The sequence below is a fragment of the Dama dama genome, chromosome 5, assembly GCF_033118175.1.
Source record: "Dama dama isolate Ldn47 chromosome 5, ASM3311817v1, whole genome shotgun sequence".
Classification (NCBI taxonomy): Eukaryota; Metazoa; Chordata; class Mammalia; order Artiodactyla; family Cervidae; genus Dama; species Dama dama.
The window spans coordinates 120,760,970-120,781,766 of record NC_083685.1 but is presented as its reverse complement, the minus strand read 5'-3'; the positions used below and the strand labels follow the sequence as shown (position 1 = coordinate 120,781,766).

The 20,797-nt window shown below is 58.6% G+C and overlaps 1 protein-coding gene across 5 annotated transcripts in view; it reads left to right on the top strand.

The window, feature by feature from the left end:
- Positions 1-250: 250 nt before the first annotated feature.
- The window catches only part of BAIAP2 (BAR/IMD domain containing adaptor protein 2), a 63,691-nt gene continuing 43,144 nt past the window's right edge, over positions 251-20,797 (top strand). For 3 of the 5 annotated variants that reach the window (XM_061144565.1, XM_061144564.1, XM_061144563.1), the window contains exons 1-3: positions 9,838-10,144; positions 14,844-14,919; positions 16,403-16,489. In XM_061144565.1, coding sequence (XP_061000548.1) covers positions 9,929-10,144; positions 14,844-14,919; positions 16,403-16,489 — 379 coding nt within the window. In that variant the 5' untranslated portion in view covers positions 9,838-9,928. Of the gene's footprint in view, positions 412-9,837; positions 10,145-14,843; positions 14,920-16,402; positions 16,490-20,797 lie in introns of those variants that run through there. The other 2 variants (XM_061144566.1, XM_061144562.1) reach the window with 2 other exon arrangements.

Genomic DNA, 20,797 nt, shown 5'->3' with positions numbered 1-20,797 from the left:
GGGCCAATCTCTCCCTGCTGCCGGCCCACAAACCCCGCCCTTGTCCCCGCCCCCTTCCCCAGTCTCCGGGGTTCACCAATGGGAAAGGCGGCGCGGGGCGGGGCCTGTCGGTTGCCTAGCAGCAGCGGCTGGGCGGGGGCGGGAGGCAGGGGGTGGTGATCCGGGTGCGGCGGGGGCGGGCGCGCGGGAGGCGGGACCTCTAGGGGGCGGGGCCTGGTCGACTATAAAGGAGGCCGCCGGCGGGGTGCCGCGCTCCTGGTCCCGCTCCGTGCGCTGTTTGTTAGGTTTCCTCGTCGCGTCCGCAGTCGCCGCTACTTGCGCCCCTGCTTTGGTCAGTGGTGCAGTCGGACCAGCACCATGTCACTGTCTCGCTCGGAGGAGATGCACCGGCTCACGGAAAATGTCTACAAGGTGAGCTACGCGCCACACGCGCCCTCGCGCTCTTCTGGAGCGGTCCATGGGCCCTCGGTGGTCTTACCGGCGCTGCCGCGGGGACCCAGCACCAGCCCGGCAGAGATTGGCTCGGGTCCGCTTGCCCCGACAGCCTCTCGCTTCCCCCGCGCGCCCTTCAGTGCGTCTTCCGCGTGCGCGGGGGCCGGAGCCTTCGGATCTGAGTTGAGTAGGGGCGCGGGCGCGGAGTGCGGAGTCCGAGGTCTGCGGGGGTCCGGGGCCGCGGCTGCCCGTCGCCCTGCGCCCCGTGGTGGCCCCGCCGGGCACGGTTACGCAAGCCTGGGGCACTTTTTTCTCAACAGGCTTTACCTTTCCACAACTCCTTCTCGGTGGATGTGGCCGGGTGGGAGGTCGCGCGCTGGCAGGTTCGATGGGTAGACAGATAATCCGTCATCTTATGTAACCGCGGAGGGAGAAGACTAATTGTGTGGGAGGCTGGCGCGCTCGCCTCTGCTTCTGATGTGTGAGGAGTCGGTTCTCAGCCCCCGGTGCAGAACGCGGGCGTGTGTCGGAGCGCCGGCAGCCCGCCGGACCCTCGCCGCCCCCGCCCGGGGCCGGTTTTGCGCCGGTGTGCACGTTGTCAGATACCCGAGTTTACGTTTCTTCGCATCCATTTTCTCGGTTTGGACCCCCACCCCCACCAGCACAGAGCCAGGCTCCGGAGGCTTAGGGCTGTTCCCGGCAGCATTTCCTCACGGGAGAGTCGTGCCCTGGGCGGTCCACGCGGGCCTCGTACAAAGCCGGGCTCTGTTTCAAAACTGTGTCTGCGGGTTACGCGGAGGGCCGAGGGGTTTTGGAGTTGGTGTTTAGGCGGCGGCGGCTGGTTCATGGCGGCGGAGTGGGATTGCAGCGCGCTGGCAGAGCAACAGTTTCTAATTGTGTTAAACAACTACGCTGTGCCTCCTTAGCCAGCGGCCTGCCAAGCCCTCTTTGCGCGCGGAGGGAGGCCTCTGATGGGCCCTTAGCTTTCAGCTGGAGTCCAGCGCGGCCGCAGTCAATCCCAGCTGCTAATGAAGGTTTTTAAAGTTGCAGCTAGGTCACCTGGAAGAATCTGGAGGCCGGGTCAGGGTGGACTAAGTCAGTTCTGAAGCCATGTTGGAGCTGCTGGTAAACAGGAGTGGAGACTGACGAGGAAGCAGCACGTAAAAGGAACAGCCTCTGGGGTTTTTATGTTTGTATCACGGAGAGTCAGTGGCATACGCTTTTTGGTCGTGTTGCTCTATAAATGGTTGTCAGGGGAGGGAGATTTATTAAATTATTAGTCATTAGTTTCATTTCGATTTGCTCATTATTGCAGGGGGTGGAAAAGAAGTACCAGTGTTGGTGTTTTTTCCCCTCTTTTCCCTGCTTCTGCTCCGAAAGCATGAAACAGGAACTTTAATGGCCAGAATTAACAGGGAGTGCATGGCGTGGCTTTGCTCTAGGGAACCCCATGGTCGGTCTTAATAAAACTCTTAGAAGGGAGCTGTCAGGCATGCTGTTCCAGCGGAGCAGCTTCTGGAGGAAGCACAGACGGGTTTGCAGGTCTGGAGTGAAATCTGTCAGCAGAAAACTGTTAGGATCTGAGTGTTTGGGGGTCTGGGGCACACGTTCAGCAAGCTAGTCTGCGTTCTGTGCTCGCCGGTCAGCTGATGACTGAGTTCCCAGGGGAAGGTGTGGCCGAGACCACGGACTTTCAGGTTAGACACATCAGGAAGTGGGCGTACACAGTGCTGGGTGTCTCTCACTCTCCTGGCGGGTTGAGGCCGCGGGGCCAGTGGACAGGTGGGCTTGTGGGTGGTGTTCCCCGGCCACTTTGCGGCTGTGATGCGGCTCTCTTAGGATTTGTGGCTCGTCACTGGGGAGCTCGGGTTCCACAGCAGAGCCGGGACGGGTTGGGTAAGTTTGGCACACCGGCTGGGCAGAATCCAGCCAAATCGAGGCATGCTCAGGACACAGCCAAAGCTGCTGTGTGGAGACCCCGGCCAGTCTGGCTGGTCCTCCACCCTGTCTGGGGACGCTGCTGCCTCTGTGCCTGGGTTGGTGACTTGTGGGAGAGTGGCAGGGATGTGGCCCTGCTCGGCGTCACCCTGAGCTACAGCTCAGCTGTTTGCTTTGGCCCCTGTCGTATCAGCTGCAGTTCTGAGTGGTGTTTGCCTTGGCAAAGAAGGGAACAGTGGGGACACACAGCCTTGGCCTTGCTGATTACAGACGCGAGAATAAAATGTCCAGTTTTGCTTCTCCTCCCTGGAAGAATCCAAATCTCAGGATTTAATCTCTTGCCACATGGCCCACTTCCCGTGGGCGCTGTGTCCTCGGGGAATTTCATGGAAGATGAAGGGGCAGGAAATGACATTCACTGAGAGTTTACCCTTGGGCCTTGGGCCAAGGGACAGGGACTGAAGCCCTCTGAGGGCTTCCTGGGGTAGAGCCTGGGCTGGGCCCCTCGTGATGGCACTATAGGCAGCCCTAGGTGATTGCCTGGGACGAGGGACAGAATTGCAGGGTGGGGATCTGCCTCTGAGAATTAAGCCCAAATTGCATCTCTCTTGGGAGAGGCCTCCAAATGTCCCCACATGCTGCAGCAAGAGGGCTTTCTTTAGCAACTGATCTTAGTCTTCAGCTCCAGGGAGTGACTCTCAGGTTGGTGGTTTTTTCATGGTCCTATGTCTCATGAGAAGCCCTGGCTCCAGGCAACCTGGTGACCTTGGAGGGGGCTGGCTCTGGCACCTTGTAGAGGAAGAACCCCACAGGCCTACATCCTATCCTGAGGATGTGGGAAGATGGGCACAGGCTTTGGCGAGGAGAAAGTCCCTAGGAAGGCCTCAGGCATGGCTGTTCAGGGTGTCATGGGCCTTAGGCTTGTGTCACCAGAGGCTGTCTGGTGGTCCTCACTCTCCGGCCGTTGTGAGAAAGCTTATTGCATCTGTCCTGTGAAGACAGCTGTGGCCAGTGGGTTCCTGCAACTGGAGTCATCAGGTTTCCCACTGCTGGTGCAAGGCAATGGGCATCAGCGCTGGCAGAAGGGAGCCCACCTCTGTAGGCGAGAGCCCACTGCTGGCCAGGCCTTGCCCGTCACCCTCCTCCAGGTGTTTAGAGGAGCAGGGGGAAGCAGGAGGCCCCAAGTCCTCTGCTGCCTCCCCCATAACCCCTTCCACTGCTTGGGAGTCACACGGAACTCTTGACCACCATCAAGAGCCTGGCACCCAGCATGGACAGGACTCCACAGGCTCACGGTTGAGGGTGGTGAAGTGGATGCTCTGACAGGCACTTTCTTAGCAACAGAAACGCCTGCTGGCAGCAGACCTGAGACTGTGTGTGTGCTTATGTGCGCAGGAACATGCGTGCATATGTTGTCTGTGCAGGCAGGTGTGAGTTCAGGCCCATGCATGAATGTGTTTGTGTATTCACAAGTACTCTGTGTCCAAGTGAGTATATGTGCACATGTGTGTGCATGCACGTGGGACTTCGTTTTGCTGTAGAGGCACCTCAGGGGTGCCTTGTTGGGGTAGCATCTTCCAATAAGATGTGGGGCTTGCTGTCCGAGTAGACTCTGAGTCGTCCTTCATGGAGTGTGCAGCCCACTCCCCACCACCCGCGTGGCAGCAGCAGCAGCGCATCTCCGTCTCCCATGGAGTAGCCCAGGCAGCGAAGGATGTTTTCTCTGTTGCACTGATTCTGGGCCACAGGCTTCAGCAGCTGTTTGTGCCCAGGTCACGGTCCTGAGGTTGTGGGCCCCTCGACACAGGACCCCTGCTGCTGGACCTTGCTGGTGTTTGCTAATGGCCATAAAGGGCGGGGCCCGGGGCGTGGTGGCGCTGCAGAGTTCCTCACAGGCCAGGAGTGCTTTGCCTGCTCTGCCATCCCCACTGGTCTCGCCTGGAGAATGTGTCTTTTGTTGGGGAGGCTCCTTGGCTCATGGGACAGACCATGTGCACTTGAGGATCCGGGTGCTAGCCCAGGGCTCTCGGGGCATCAGTGGGGGCTGCCGTGGAAGCCACGTGCATGCTTGTTGTTGCCTTGTTTTAGATTCTTGAAGCTCACTGAGGGCCGAGAGGTCCTTCTGCCTCCCTCCCTGCCTCCCCGGCACAGGTGGTGCAGGCTGGGCTGCCCAGGTTTGGGGGCCTTTCAGGGGAGAACTGGCCACTGAGCAGAGGACCCCGTCCCCTCCTCAGCAGGGAGGCAGGCCGGCAGGGAGCCCCAGGCCCACCTGGCACTCCCCACCCCCGGTTTGCAGATGTAGGTCTTGCTCAGGGCAGCCCTGCATAGGATGGAGGGTTGGCAGATGGGGCTGCCCTTGTCGCTTGCTGGTCCCCCCGTGTTCTTGCATGGCTTCTGGGACAGGTGTTGCTCTCCAAGGGCAGCCATGCCTGAGCAACGATCTGGTGGGGGTGTCCTGGGCCACCGACTGGATGCCTGCCTGCATTCTTTCCTCAGGCCTTATGTGCACCGCGCCAGGGCCCATCCTGTGTGGCCAGTGTGCCCAGGTAGTTTCTCTGGAGGCCTCAGGGTGGGGAGGCTGTCCTCATTATGGTGCAGGCCTTTGCCCACTGGACACCCTGCACCAGGTGCCCAGTGGGGTGTCAGTGCTCCGCTACTGTCTGCAGCCTGCGGCCTTGGTAATTACAGGCAGGCATGGACCGTGCCCGCACCTGCCTCCGCTGTCCTCCCCCCGCCCCCGCCCTGATTCATCCTGGTCCTGATGGCACTGCACAGCTGTGAAATAACACAAGGGGCCCCAACCAGAGGGGTGGGGCGCCCGAGGGTCTGCACCCAGGGGCTCCAGCAGCAGGCTTCTTTTACTGGGGAAAATCCTTCTGTCCCCACCTGACATGCTATCGAGCAGCCAGGTGTGGTGACTTAGGACCCACGTGGCTCCTGACTGTGGGGGCCCCCCCGCCTGGAAGTATGGCTGGCATGTGTGTGTCAGTGCTTAGCAGTGGCTGAGACTCGTTTCTGGTTCTGGGGCCCCCGTGTGTGCATCGCTGTGACCGTCTTGGTCGTGGATCTGGTCTCTCAGCTCTTTGCTCCACAGGCAGTAGCCCAGGACCCCTGGAGGTTCTGGAGGCGGTGGCAAGCTTGTGTCCCTTCTCAGGGCCTAAAGGTAGGCCAGGGTATTAGCCAGAAGCACCTGGTGCTGCTGTGTCCTGGGGACCCAAGGGGACAGCTGGTAGTGTGAAGCCAGGGCATGCTGAGAGCCAAGGCATCCTGTCTCTCGGAGGTGACCTTGCACACCTTGGGGGCAGGCAGGGGATCTGCACCTGTGACTCAGTGTCCAGTGGGTTTCAACAGGACCCCTTTCTGTCTGCCCAGGGCAGCGGGGTCTCAGGTTGGCACCTCCAGCTGCCTCTGGCCTCTCCTCCCAAGTTTCATCGCAGGAGCCATTCTCTGCCTTGGAAGTCTCGTCTCGTCCTCCACGCCTGTGGGATGTCCAGGGGGCTCCTGCCTTTTCTCCCCCTGGCTCTGGTCATGTGCAGCCTCGCTGATGGGGCGTGAACAGTGACCAGGATGGTCGTGGATCCCTCCAGGCTTCCCTTGCGGCTCCAGGGCTTGACCAGGACCTGGTAGAGCCTGTCCTGATGCCCTGACGCCCTGGGCTGTGAGGTGAGCAGTCAAAGGGCCTCCTGCAAACCCTCAGGGTGTGTGTGAGAGGGCCGTGTGTCCTCTATGGCGAGTACCCTGAGTTGTGAGGTCCTGGGAGTGGTTGGACCACAAGGAGGAGTCGGGGCCACCAGTTGGAACAGAGTGTCTTTTTCTTGCTTGGGAAATTGGTTTTCTAGTTATGAAAACAGTTCTTTTAGAATTATTTGGACAGATGTTTTAAAAGTTGTATGTCAAATGCACATGAAATAAATTGGCAAGATTTTCCTAAAACCTCTTTGGATTCAGAGTCTGACTCTAAGGAGCTTTGGTTCAGCTCACAGTTGTTCGTGTCAGAGCATCCCCTGAGCCCCACCTCTGGCCATCCAGGTGTTGGTCATGGCGGGGTGGGGGAGTTCCTTCCAAGCTCTCAGACCCTTGTTCTGCCACTTTGTTTGCTGACATTTTGTTCCTTGATCGGAGAAGTTTCCCCCACAATAGCCAGGATCTCTGTTCCTTCTTAGTCGCTAAGTGGTGTGTGGACGTAACGTCCCCGCTCAGCCAAGCTAGGGACAGCCATCAGGCAGGCCTGTGCGGGTGATGACACACACGTAACGGGTTGTGAAACTTGCTAGGATTTCACAGGTGTCTGTGCTGTGAAAGAAGTCGACATCTTGACATCAGAATGAGGGTGGGAGCTTGGTAGGAGAGAGGGCATGCCCCCACACCTGGGAGCTAGACTTCCATCCAGCAGGGCATTTGTGTCTCCAGGAGCCAAGCGTGGGCAGAGCTGACCTGCTGAGCCAGAGTGGCCTTTGCTGTTTCCAGTGGGGCTGTTCAAAGAAGAGGGTGTAGTGAAGGCCGAAGTGTCGCTGATGTGGCCCAGGTGGAGGGAACCAGGGGTCTCTCTACACCCACTGCTCTTCTGAGCCCACTCTGGGGCCAGTGGAGCCCCCTCTGACCTAGCGGACAGCCTGGCAGAAGCGATCTGTTGTCCACACCTCCATTTCTTCCTTCCTGCCCCTCCCACGGAAGTCATGTCGTTTGCACTCCAGGGGACTGATGGTGCTCAGGCCATGGCCAGCCCTGCCCTTGAGGATCCAGGACCTTGCTGGTCACAGCTGGGAGGCAGCCGGGGCCTCAGTCCGGTCCAGGCAGGTGGCCTGGTTGCAGGCTTCTTGCACAGGTCCCACCAGGCAGGGGATCGTGAGGCTGGCTGCCGGGCCCGGACGGTCTCACGTGCTCTCATTCTGGCTCTGTGCTGGCGGAGGTGCTCTGGCCACCTGGGGTTTTGAGGTTGGCTGGTAATCCTGAATGATTGTGAAAAGCCTTCAGTGGGCCACTCTGTCCAGGTACCGTGCTGGGAGTGGTGTGTGTGACCTTGTTTATCTCTATGCTGCTTCACGAGGGGCTCTGCGCGTCCCAGCGTGTGAAGGAGCCTCCGAGATGTGAAGCGGTGTGTCCCAGCCCAGCCCGGGTGCTCGACTGAGCTGGAGCTGGAGCCAGGCCTGCCCTGTGGCTTCAAACCTGTTCTGTTTTTCCACTTGGGAGTCCTGCGGGCTTCAGGTGCCACCATTTTCTCTTTCACAATTAGCTGGATCAGAGAACCCTTCCTGGCCACAGGGAGTATTAGGCTTTCAGGATGGAAAGTTCTTGGAGGAGCAGGTAGTCCGTGGTGAGGGCAGGGAGGCCCAGGCGAGGCCTCTGTTGTTGCTGTCTGATTTCCCAGGTGCTGAGGAGCCTGTGTTCCCGCCGGCACGACAGCCTACTGGGCTGGCTCATTCCCCCCAGCGGAGGAAGGCAGGAAGCAAGAGGAGCACAGCTCCAGAGTGTCCGGGGCTGTGTCCTTGCTTGCTCATTGAGGTTCCTCATCCAGCAAGGAGCCCAGCCTTGTGAAACTCAGATCAGAGCCTTCCCAGGGACAAGGACAGGTCAGCAGCCCTGGAATGTTCTAACCAGTCAAGCAGTAAACAAACGATAAGAGAACTGATGGCTGGGTCTTCACAGGGCAAGCGGGGATTGGTCCAACCATTGGGTCTGCTCGGGCTGCCAAACAAAGCACCATGTGTGCCTGAACAACAGACAGGTGTGTCTCATCTGAAGCCTGGAGGCCGGGATCCAGGTGTGAGCAGGGTGGTTCCTCCTGGGCCTGTGGAGGCTGACTTCTGCCTGTGTCCTCACATGGTCGTCCCTCTGTGTGTCTGTGTCCTGATCTTTTCTTAGAAGGAGCAGTTCTGTGCACTTGGGGTCCATCCCCATGACCTTGTTTTTACCTGCATTGTCCCTGGTGATTGTTTTTGGAGGGCGTCTTTACAATGAGATGCTGCAGTTGGGCCTAACACATGAATCTTTAGGGGAGGAATTCAGTCCCTGACACCAGGCAGTTGTGGGCCCCCCACCCAAAGGTGCAGCAGGCTGGTACCTGGGGGTTGTCCTGGGTGCTACTGTCTGAATCACAGGGACCTGTGTTTCCAGCCCCTGAAGGTTTTCCATGTTACTCAGTCAGATGGCAGCTCTCAGTTCTTAACACTGTGAGGACTTTCCCAGGAGCACGCTGGCTTTGCCATGAAAGTGACTCGGGGAGCCTGGGCTCCAGCTTAGCACTGACCCGGCACAGAAAGAGTTGGAAGGCATGTGCCCTGGGGCCTGGCCGAGCAGTTGGGGCAGGTATGGCTGGGCCTGGACACTGGAAGATGTCTGGGGCCTACTGGGCCATGCCCCACCAAAGTCAGGACTGGCCAGAGGTGCCTCTGGATAGGAAGGAAGTGGCTAGGCTGGCGGGGCCTGTGTTTGGACCCTGCTTTGCGACTCCTGGTCTAATGGATTTGTCCAGTTCCTGCGGGGGCGGCTCTCCCAGTGGGACAGTCCCCAGTCAGTGCTCACTGGACCCCTTCCCCAGCCTGAGCCCACTTAGGGCTTCCTGCCCCCGGGACCTGTTCCAGGAGGGGTCAGGCTGGAGGCATCTGAGGATCCAGGTCCCGAGAGAGAGCTGGGGTGAGAGTTGGGTATCCTCAGCCCTAGGAGTCAGTGATGATGCCTGGTCCCTGCAGGGAGCAGGGGGCTTGGGGGGCCCTGAGAGCTTGGCAGCTCCTTCCTCACCTTGCACTGTCCGTGCCGTTCCCCCACCCTCGGACTCGGACCAGGAGAGTTGGCCCGAGTTGGTCTTTCTCCTGGTGTCGCCTAGCCTGAGGCGCAGGGCCCACAGGGGTAACGGGCTGTGTTCCCCGGTGTCACTCTGGGCTCCGTGTCCAAGACACAAGTTGTCACTTTGTTCTAATGCTGGTGACTTCCCCAGAAGCTGATGGAGGCTGAGAACCTCCATTTTGCTGCTGAGCAGCCCTGGTACCTTGGTTCCTGAGGCCGGGTCCTCTCGCGTGCGCCCTCCTTGGGAGGCTGTGGCGAGCTTGGCCACTCCCTGCCTTGGTGGGACCCTGGCCTGTGCCCCCCTGGAGGTTGTTGGGCTGAGAATGCACATGTCGGGTGGGGGCTCTTCTCCGTGGGGTGTCTCTTGGGCATGGGGGAGGGGAGCCTGGCACTGTTGCAGTGAAACCAGGCGCTGTGGAGCACTGTTTGGTGTGTTCTTGTTCCTTTGCGGCCTTTTCTGCAGCTACCGCCAGCTTTGGCTCTCCCGTCCTCCCCTCAGGCCGTTTCATGTGGAAGTGGAAGCCGCCGCGTCTGCTGTTTCTCAAGTGCAAACCCATTGTCGTCTTCTCTCTGGCTGGAGCCAAGAGAGCTCCAGCTCAAGACCCGCCTCCTCCAGGCAACCTTCCCCGCGCTCTCGGAACTTCCCCAGCTGGCTTCCTTCCTTTGAGGAAGGTCCCCAGGACAGAGGTCCCAGTGATCATAGGGGAGCAGAGGCGGGAGTCACGCAGCGCTGCCCCAAGAGGCCAGACTCTCTGTCTCAGGAGGGTGATCCCTCATGCCCCTCTCACCCCACCCCTCCTTCAGTGTGAGCCGGGCCCTCTGCCCAGAGCCTCACGCGGTTGGTGCTCTGGAAGGGGGGCAGCAGCCTCAGGCGAGGACAGCCTCCTTTGAGGAATGCTGCCAGCTTTCCCCAGAAGAGCGTGGATGGTGGCACCCAACCGGGTGTGGGTCGTTGGCCCCAAAGCTGGTGCCTGTTCTGCCTGTGACAGAGGTAGGATGTGTGGGCCGGTGCTCGGGAGTAGTCAGGCCCCTTGGAGGCTGAGGCCGTGTGTCTGGGGAGAGTGGATGAGGCAGGCACCAGGTGTCCTGGCATCAGCCTTTGCCCTTATGTTGCTAGAACGTGGCTCCTAAGGGAGCCCAGGGCAGGCCGAGTTGCCGGGTGGCACCTGGTTCTATCCTGCCTGCCTTGGCGGCCCGCCTGGAGAACACTAAGGCCCGTATGGAGAGTGGGACAAGCTGGGTTGTGTGGCCAACCTGCATTGAAGCTGGGACTGGCTCTACCAGGACCCAGAAGACTGGCTCCTAGCCTCCCTGAACCTCCTCCTGTCCATCCGTAAAGTGGACAGCAGCACCCATCACCAGTCCAGTGAGGACTCGGGGTGATAAGTGTGTAAGGCCGCCCCCCCCGACCCAGGCCACCGGTGGAGTCCAGTGTGGTCTCATTGCCTGAGTTTTTCCTTCCAAAGGTTGAGTGTGTAGGGAGGGTGCAGCCTGGCTTGACCGCAGCACACATGCACACACCCACGCGTGCACACATGTGCACGTGTGCATGGGGCGCAGGCGGACCCCTGGGGCCCGTCTCCTAGACTGCACGAGAGCTGGAGGGGAAACAGGAGGCACGTCACTTCCGTAAGCAGAGAAGCTTTGCTCTTTGTTTGTTGCGGTCCTGCCAGGAGAGTTTTGGAAGGGTTTGTCACCAGGAGGCAGAGCTGAGGGATAAACAGGATCCCCAAGATGGCGAGCGGGGGACCCTGGGCGCGGGCACAGCCGGAGCATAGTCCCTTGGCAGAGCTCCCTCACTCCTTGTGACCCCAAGGTGGAGATGGGGCTGTCCTGCTGCCCTTTGTCCTCACTGGCCAGGCAGACCTGTGACCCAAGTCAGTCAAAACGGTGTCACTGCGCAGGCGCTGGGATGCCCAGGAGCCAGCCGGGCAGGAAGGCTCCTGGGGACCTGCCAACGCTGCCCATGCAGCCGGGCCTGGCCCCTCCCACTGACGCCCGTAGAAATGCAGGGCTGGGGGGCCCCAGGTGGGGGCAGGGCTGACCCTGCCTTGGAGATTTGCCTTAAGGCCTGGATTCCTGGGACCGCAGGGTGGCAGGGACATGGGCTGTGTGCCATCTCGGCAAGAGGGCCACCAGGAACTGCACCAAGCTCGCAAGTGTCTCTAGCAGGGACCCCTTCTCTTCCTGACCCTTCTGGAGCGTGTGTGCAGTGGGGGTGGCAGGGAGCCCTCGTGGCAGCCCCGCTCCCTGCTGGCACCTTATAGATCCTGAGCCAGCCAGGGAGTAAGTAAAAGAAGATGCTGGTTCTGAACGTGGCACTCAGCCCAGGACCCCTGCGAGGAGGCAGGCCCGGTCGCCGTGTGCCACAGCGCCACACTTGAAGGGGTTTGGTCTCACTTGCGCAGCACAGGCATGAGTTTGCAGAAGGCGCTGGTCATTGCCCATGTCGTTGGGTCTCTGTCCTGGCTGCAAGGAAGTGATCTTGGTGCAGGGCCTCTCCTGAGCGCCCCGGAGTTCCACAACAGGCGTGAGGTTGGCCTCATGCTACAGAGAGGTGTGTGCGAGGAGGCCGCCCTCCTGGCCTGGACTTCGGTTGCACACGCCCTTTGGCATTAGTAAGGAAGCGAGCTCCCGTCTCCAGCCCCGGCACGTGCTGTGGGTTTGAATCTCAACTCCCTCCATCCTTCCAGTGAAGTCCCACAGAACGACGCCATCATTCCCTCACTTCTGAAAAAGTAACAGGTAACAGAGCCCCGGGGCCTTCCTGGCCTGCTCACCGGGCCTCTGTTGGCCTCTGACTTGCCCCTCCGGGGCCCTGTGATGTGTGGAGGGGCTGCACAGGCCCCTAGTTAGGGGAGCGCTCACTTGCAGTGGGGGTGCCAGGGTCCCACTGCAGGTCTCTGAGGGTAGGTTTGGGCCTGTCACAGGCCTGGGGACAGCATGGCCTCCTGGGTCCAAGAGCGTCTGCCTGAGCCCTGGGACAGCCTTGGGCTCGGGCTCTGAGAGGGCCGCCTCCCACGGGGAGGAGCCCCACCAGAGGGGCTGAGCCCTTCTCAGGCCTCCAGGGTCCCTCCGGACAAGGTGGTCTTAGACCTGGCCTGTGTCTGGTGGTCGCAGTTCTGAGCACTCAGTGACCTGGAGGCAGCTGGGAGCCCGCTCTCCCACCAGGGCGGTGTCTGTGAGGAGCTGGAAGGAAGGACAGCTTTCCGGCCAGGGCGGGAGGGCCTCCTGCTTCCCCAGCCCCACAGCGTTTAGGTCGCTGCCCCTGCCTCAGGCAGGCGAGTCAGCAGCACCTGTGTGAGCAGGCAGTGCCCTGCCCAGGTGGCCTGGCCGGCACCCCAGCGCCCCTCCTGCCCTGCCCCCTCGCACCCACATTCCTCGTGCATGAGCTCAGCTGCTGCACTAAGGAAGCGAAACCTGGCGGCTGTCCCCATGTGTCACTGGGCGGGTGTGGGCGGGCTGCTGCGGTGACCCCCTCTGTTGGCCTGGGCGGCCGCAGGCTGTTGTTTGCTGTCACTCAGGATGTTTCGGGCTCCGGGTGGGAGCTGCGGAGCCTCCTCTTCTGCCCTGGGGGTGGTCCTAGAGCTCTGCACCCCAGGTCGGCTCTCACAGGTCCCCCACCCCAGGGCTCTGTCTCGGCTCCATGCCTATCACTGCAGTAAGACACACATCTTACACTGAAACTGCACGCGTATACACACACATATACACACTCACTTGTGTGCACGTCTGGAACACAGAATCGGGGTCAGAAGCTACCCTCACTAGGTCTATGCTCTGCTTTGGGTCCATTTCCTTTGGACAAACAAACACATGCACCCGCCAGCATTTCTCTGCCCCAACGCAGGTTTGGGTGGTGTTGAGCAGCGAGGCGGAGGGCTCAGCCAGCCTGTGCGTGCACCCTCAACAGACAGTCTAACCTGGGGCCCCTCTGCAGCCTGCCTGGACGTCAGTCCCTCATCCACTGCCTGTTACCTGACACCCTGCTCTGACTCTTAAGGCTCTTCTTGGGTTGGATGAATCTAGACCCAGGTTCTCCACCAGAGTGGTCTCCAGACCACTGAGCTCCGTCCCTCATTGTGATGGGGCCAACTTTCCACTGAACCTTCACCTCTTAGGTTTCTGAGCAGCTCTGAGGGGTGGCCTGCATCTGAGTAGTCTTGGCTACAATCTGGTATCCTTGGAGCAGCCAAGGGGTACATTTCCTTTTGAAATGTTTCGGATGGACCCTTGGCTTCCCATCCTGTTCAGAGAAAGAGGCGTCCCCACCACGGGCTGTGAGGCTGGGGGGTTGGCCATTACTGCACCACTTCTGCTTGTTCTTCCCTCCCACCACCCTTTCCCTGGCTCCTGCCATCCTGTGCCTGACACCAGCAGGCCCTGGCCTCGGGGCCTTTACACGCACCTGCCTGAAGCCCTCCTCTCTCAACAACATGCTTCTCTCCCCGGTGTCCCCTCTGGGCTGAGCCGTGTCCTTCCCTCCTGTTCTCTGGGCGTGGGATCCTGCCCAGTGTGTGACATGGGCCTGTCTCCCCTCCCAGGACTTGGTCCTTTGGGTCACTGCTGTGTCCCCCGTGTGCCTCAGCCCTGCTGCAGCACATGGCAGGTGCCCATCCCTTTGCCTTGTCCAGAAAGGAAGGTGCACCTGCCCTGTGAATTGGGACACATGTTGGGTGTGATCCCACAGCCCTCCTTGGAATCTGTGTTGGTCCCGCTGACTGAGGGCCAGGAACATGGAGGAGAGCGGGGCTGGGATTGCCTGTGTGCCAGGTGGGCAGGGGCTGGCGCTGCCCATGTTCATGCAGAAGCACCTGGGCCTCCATGGTCTGCCCACAGGGCCAGGCGACTTCCCCTCCTTGGCGGCGTTTATCTCTTACCCTCAGGAAAGATCAGACGCAATCACGATAACTGACCCGGAGATGTGGGATGTGGCTGAGACAGGGTTTTCCTTAAAAGTCCCTTGCGGTGTTCTCGCTGACTGGGGCTGGCACCCGACCGTCAGGGCACATTACCCAGTGGAGCTCACATTTGGCTGTTGTTTGTGTGCGCCTGTTTTTATGCCTCGTAATTAAAACATTTATTTGGCCCTCACAGTGAAAATCTGATTTCTTCAATCTAAGAACTGGTGCTATTGGCACCAAGACTTGAGTCCATCGGGTGCGCGGATCCAGAGCTGCTGGCTTATTCATCGTGCAGTGTTTGCAATCAGGCTGCGCGTTGCTCTAATCAGAGCTGATGTTTGGTAATTGATGTGTTGAGTGAAGATCATGGTGGGAGGGGGCTCCAGGCGGCGATGAGCCTTTTGTATGTGGCCTGCTGGGGGCCTTCCTCACTGACTCAGCCCTGCCAGATGGGGTAATGGCTCCTCAGCGCAGCGTGTCTGAGTGCCAGCTATATGCCGGGCATGGCCCCACGCGTCCTGCACATGCTCACTTGTTTGATCTGCCAGGCCCTGATGGAGCAGGTTCTGGCCTTTCCCCTATTGTACAGGTGTTGGTACCGAGGCTCTGGAACGTCACTTGTCAGAGGACATTCAGCAGGGACCGAGCTGCAGTTTGGACCCGAAGCCCGGCTGTGACTTCGTGGGCTCGACCCACGTATGATGCCTGCGTGATTTTCCCCTCACCATTCAGGCCTCCAAGTGGCCAGGTGTCTTGCCCCTAATGCTGTTCTCTGCTCTCTTCCAGACCATCATGGAACAGTTCAACCCCAGCCTGCGGAACTTCATCGCCATGGGCAAGAACTACGAAAAGGCACTGGCAGGTGAGGCCTGCGGGTGGGAGTGAGGATGTCTGAGCAGGTGGACAGCTTCACAGGCCCTGATGAGGGATGGACAAAGATGTTTCCAGAAGCCCGACATGGCTGAGCAAGGGTGTAGGCCGTAGGTGCCGCACCACGGAGGCCCGTGATGTTCTGTGCACACCGTGGACACAGGGCCAACTCTGGAAGTGGGTGGGTCAGCCAGCACGTTTCAGGCCGACAGTGGTTCATTTCCTGAAAGAAACATCCAAGGACATGTCTCACCCCTGTGGGCTTTCTCTTGGGAGTGACGACACTTCATTCTCCGCCGCGCAGGTCGTCGGCCTTGGGGGAACCCATCACGGCCCGCCTGGGCTCCTGCTCACATGCCCTAGTTGCTTGGATGTGAGGCACACGCCTCCTTCCAGGCCTCTCATCATCACCCCACTGTGAGTTCTGTGTAGACCGGGGTGGGAGGAGGTCTGAAGGCGTCCTCCCCTCCCTGTTTTCCTGGACCTCCCCAAGGGACAGAGCCCCTCAACGGCCCTTGACCTCCCCAAGGCCAGGCCGGGACTCTCTAGGCTTTCCTGTTGTCTCTTCCAAGGAGCCCACCCTGCTCAAGCAGCGGGCACTCCAGCCCCTGGGGCACAGAGCCCGCACGAGCTCCCGACTGCGTGCACTTAATTGAAAACTACCTAAATAAAATTTGATTGAGTGCCCAGTTATAAGCCCCTAACTGGATTCTGGAGAAAACGGATTAGAAATTGTAATTATGGTGGATGCTCCCCACGGCCCCACTCTGGAGGTGCCCTCGTTCTCCTTCCAGCCTGAAGGGTGGTGTGGAGGGGGCTCCTCCGATGAAGGGGTTTGTAGACACTCCCAAGGTTTTTGAAGGGTCTTTTGAGTTCCTGAAGGAAGCTCTGTCCTGGGCAGCAGCCCCCGGGCTTGGTCCCAGGAAGTCAGCTGGCTTGGAGCTTGCCGTCGAAATCCCCCGCAAAGTCAGGTCCGCCTCCGGTTTGAGCAGAAGTCGCCGTGGGAGGTGGTGTGTGCGGCCCCACCCCCCACCCCCAGCCTGCTGCCTTTAGCCTGATTTGAGTGTGTGACTCACTCCCACTTGCACGGCTCAACCCTGAGACACAGGACATTGTCAGAGCCCTCAGCCCAGGCTGGCTGGGGGTGGTCTTCCTGTCGAAGCAACTTCGCAGGTCTCCACCCGGAGGTTGGTGCTCGTCTCGTCAGGGACACCGGGCCTTGTGGTCAGGGTGGCACCCTGTAATTTGACTGGATTAACTCTGGACCTGAACAGTACAGTGAGTTCTTAGAGAAGGTGCTCTCAGCTTTGGGACAAGAGAATGTAACAAGAGACGGGCGGAGGTCCTGCCCCGGCTGGAGCCTGCTGGGCGCAGGGGAGGCAGCTGCGTGGCAGGCGGGCAGGGTGGCCGAGTAGGTGCTGCAGGTGGTAATTTCCTCATGAGGGAAGTAACCACCCCTTCCTCTCCTCTCTCAGGTGTGACGTATGCTGCCAAAGGCTATTTTGACGCCCTGGTGAAGATGGGCGAGCTGGCCAGCGAGAGCCAGGGCTCCAAAGAACTCGGTAAGACCCTGAAACATGGCAGAGACCCCGGAGGTCCCTGAAGTCAGATGTCCCCAGGCAGATCAGGGACCCCACCCTGTGTCTGGTCCTTCTTTCATTTGGGGTCGTGTTTTCCCTGTCCAGTAAGAAAAGACTTCCTAAACTGATAGACAATAGTTGCCCTCGGAGCTAGTGAGGGCTGTGGGGTGCATAGGGTGCACCAGGCGGCTCCAGGTCCCCTTAGACGCATGGTTTGGGGATGAGGAGACAGGCAGATCCACATTTATAGGTGTTTGTGGAAAACTTGAATTGGCTGGCATAGAGGAGCCATGTGAAAAGGTGGACTCAGGTGATGGCCTTTGATGGTGTGGGGAAACGTTTCTGGTGTAAAAATTAGTGAGAAAAGGTACACAGCCTTGGCATGGTGTGACCAGATTTTGTAAAAATACCCTGGGAGCATGCTTATCTCATGATGGAGACCCCGGAAGCTTAACAAGTGGAGTTTCTGGGTGTGATTCTTTTCTTTCCACTTTTTCTGTGTTTGACACCTTTCCAACAGGAGCTCATGTTTCTTTTATAATCGAGGCACATGATGTGGAATGTAAAGAGCCGTGGGCTCCTCAGAGCAACCCCGGGTTCTTGGCAGGTTGGAGGGCGTTTGGTTTCTCTGTGTGCCCATTCATTCTGGCTCCCAGAGGTGCCTGCGTCTTGCCCACCACATGGTCTTCAGCAGAGCCCGCCCACTCTCGCCAGCAGTCCACCTTCAGACTTTTCACACCATCCTGCCTTGGAAGCTGGGCCAGTCCACCACAGGGCTTTGTGGTACCCTCTGCCACTCCCTTGTCTGAGGACACAGTGGGCCAGCTGGCCCCACCGTCCCAGCCCTGAGTCAGCGCCGTCCCTGGCAGGCCTGCTGTGTGTGTTGACTGCCACCCTGGCAGAGCAGGAGCAGCATCTGGGTTTTCCTGAGGCCAGTGTAAAAACCAAAGCAATTCCAGACCTTCCTGGGCTGGGAGCAGGGGCTGGCGACTGTGGAGACGAGGGCAGGCAGAGTGAGTAGCCAGGGCCAGACTCCTCATGGGGGCTGGCTGCTCACCTGGATGTGGGCCTTCAGTGTTTAAAGAGCTGGCTGGTCTCCAGCTCTCCAGCTCTCCAGCTCTAGGTGGTGGTGGTTTAGTTGATAAGTCGTGTTCGACTCTTGAGACCCTGTGAACTGTAGCCTGCCAGGTTCTTCTGTCCCTGGGATTCTCCAGGCAAGAATACTGGAGTGGGTAGCCATTTTCTTCTCCAGAGGATCTTCCTGACCCAGGGATCAAACCGGGTCTCTGCATTGCAGGTGGATTCTTTACTGACTGAGCCAGCGGGGAAGTCCTCTGTAGCTCTAGAGGGACTCTCGTGGCCTCTTGGGGACGCCGAGCCAACTTGCCCTGGACGTCAGGCCTGCAGGCTTGGCCTGGCTGGTGACATGTTGGATGTTTGGGTGGATGGAGGCCTGAACTCGTTGGTAACCAGTCATGGCTGTAAACCAGCTGGCTCTGAGCTCAGAGGCCACTTGTGGGCCCCGCCTGGTGCTCCTGGGCCTCCCAGCGATGGCTCCTCAGAGGAAGTTTGGGTGTTGAGTGTGAGCCTGTGTGTGTGTACACAACTCCTGTCTGTGAGAGGGGCACTTTCTTATCATGGTTGATTGTGGTGGCCGGGAGGAGACGCCCCAGAGTGAGGGTGGACATGTGCAAATCCGTGTGAGATTCTCGAATTTCCCCTCGCCAAAGTCCTTGGGGGGGGGGTTGTTACAGCAGGCCTGGTGAGCGGATGGCAGGCTCCTGCCATGAAGTCTGCTCATGGAGGGGGCGGGGGCCACACTGGGCGTTGCAGGAGGGACGTCCCTCCTCCCACCAGTCTATTTGCTGTCTGGGCTCCAGCCTGAATCTGGGAACTTCTGGTTTACTTGTGGGTTCTTGAGATCTCTCTAGGGGTTTGTGGTCCATGGGGTCTGTCACCAAATGGGAATTCCCACTGTGTGTGTCCAGGAAGGCGCCAGCCAAGGGGAGACCCTGTTTCCTCCACTCACAACAGTTCTGACACCAGATGTGGGTTTTCCAGCACCAGCGAGCCCTCCAGTGTCTGAGGACCCCAGCCGGGAGTCCCACAGCTCAGCTCACTTCTGACACCATCTCCCTGGTGTCAGTGCAGACCCTCGTCCTGAAAGACTGCCCCCCCCCCACCCTAGAGGCCGGCACAAATCGAGGGTCCCCGGTTCCCCACACTTCTGTCCGATTTGGCTACAAACGGGCTTCCCACCACTCCCTCCTCGGGTCTGGCTGTGTGCTGGAACAGCTCACAGAACTCAGGGGCAGGCTTACTGTCTTAAGAATGTCATGAAGGACCCAGGTGAGCAGCCAGAGGAGCAGGTGCCCAGGGCGAGGTCTGGGAGGGTGCCGAGCGCAGAAGCTTCTGTCCCTGTGGAGTTGGGGTGCCCTACCATCCCAGTATGTGGGTGTGTCCACCAACCTGGAAGCTATCTGAACCCTGTGTTTAAGGAGTTTCCAGGCATGAGCAGTTGTTAGCTCAGCCTCCAGCCCCTGTCCTAGAGGATGGGGTGGGGCCTCTACTTCTGATGCTGGCTGTGGCTGGGTCTTCCTGGTGACCAGCCCCCATCCAGGAGCCCAGGCAGAGTTGCCTCTTTGGAACAAAGGACGTTGCTATCACCAGGAGATAACGGGATTAGGAGCTCCATATCAGGAAGTTGGGGGGTGGGGGGGAGGCAGAGACCAGCGTGCCTTTCTTCTCACATCATTGCTCAGTTTTTTCTTTAGGTGACAGCTTTATCAGGACATAATTCACATGCCACACGGTTACCACTGAAAGTGTACAACTCTGTGTTTTCTAGTATATTCAGGGAGTTGTGCACCCATCACAGCTGTCTCATTCCCAAACTTTTCTTCATCCCAGAAATGCAAGCCATCCTCGTTAGCGGTCACTCCCCCTCCCCCAGCCCCTGGAAGCTGCTGACCTGGTGTCTGTGTCCATGGCTTTGCCTGGATGTTTCACACAGAAGAAAGCAAGCACTGACCCTTGGTGACCCATTTGCTTCCAGCTTCTTTCAGTTGAAGAGGGTGTCTTCGAAGTGCATCCGTGTTGTAGCGTGTGTCAGCTCCATTCTTTTTATGGCTGAATAATACTCCCTTGTCTACACAAGGGAGTATTATTCCATTCCCCAGCTGATGAACATCAGGGCTGTTTCCACATTTTGACCAGTTTCAATGCTGTTGGTGTCAGCAGTCAGCACAAATGTGTGTGGACACTTCATATATGCCTGGAAGGGGAACTGCTGAGTCACACGGTCGGGGTTGAATTTTTATTAAAGCAGCACACACGCGGGTTTAAAAATAAGTCCCCCTGCCCCCCACATGCCTGAGGCCCACTTCTCAGCCCTACATATTGTCTGCCTGTGTTTGCTTCCATACGCGTAAACAGGCAAGTTTGTGCTGTTTCTTCTGTTTAATTTTGGACATTATTTAATGAATCTTTTTCTAGAGGATTTGGATTTAGTGTTTTTATATTACTCCTCTCTCCCCACCCAAGAGAACAATGACGACTTTTGCTTTAATCAGTGCCCAATATAGCCTTTGTACGGTGCTGGCCGGAGCCCTCAGCTCAGAACAGTCTGCCCACAGCACAGCAGACAGCAGGTCTGAAATGGAAGCCTGATGAGACAGACATGAGTGCACACCTGCCCAGGTAGCACACACCTGCCCAGGTAGTGATCAGCCCCGGAGAAAACCTCCTGCCTCTCTCCCTCCATGCCCGCCCCATTCCAGACAACCACTGTCGTGCGTTCTGCCCTGAGACGTGGCGTGCATTTGCTGGAGTTTCTATAAATTGACCTGTGTAGTGTGTGCTGTGCTCTCTTGAGTTTGGCCTCTTTTATCTCATGATTGTTTTGAAAGTCATCCCAGTGTTACACACACCTCCAGACCATCCTGCCTTCACGACGAGTAGTTTCCGCTGTGTGGACATGCCCTGTTGTTTATACGTTCTTCTGTTGACAGACATCTGGGTGGTTTCCAGTTTGGGGCATTTCCATATCTATGAACTAATGACTTCGGGCATCTTTTCATGTGCTGTTTGCTGTTTATCATCTTCGGTGAAATGTCTCTTCAGGTCTTTGTGCCCTTGTTTTGGTTGGGGTTTTGTCTTCTGATTGAGTGTTTTAGGTAGAAGTACTCGGCGGAACCTGATGGGCTGCCGTCTATGGGGTTGCACAGAGTCGGACACGACTGAGGCAACTTAGCAGCAGCTCTTTCAGATACACTTTGCAAATATTTTCTC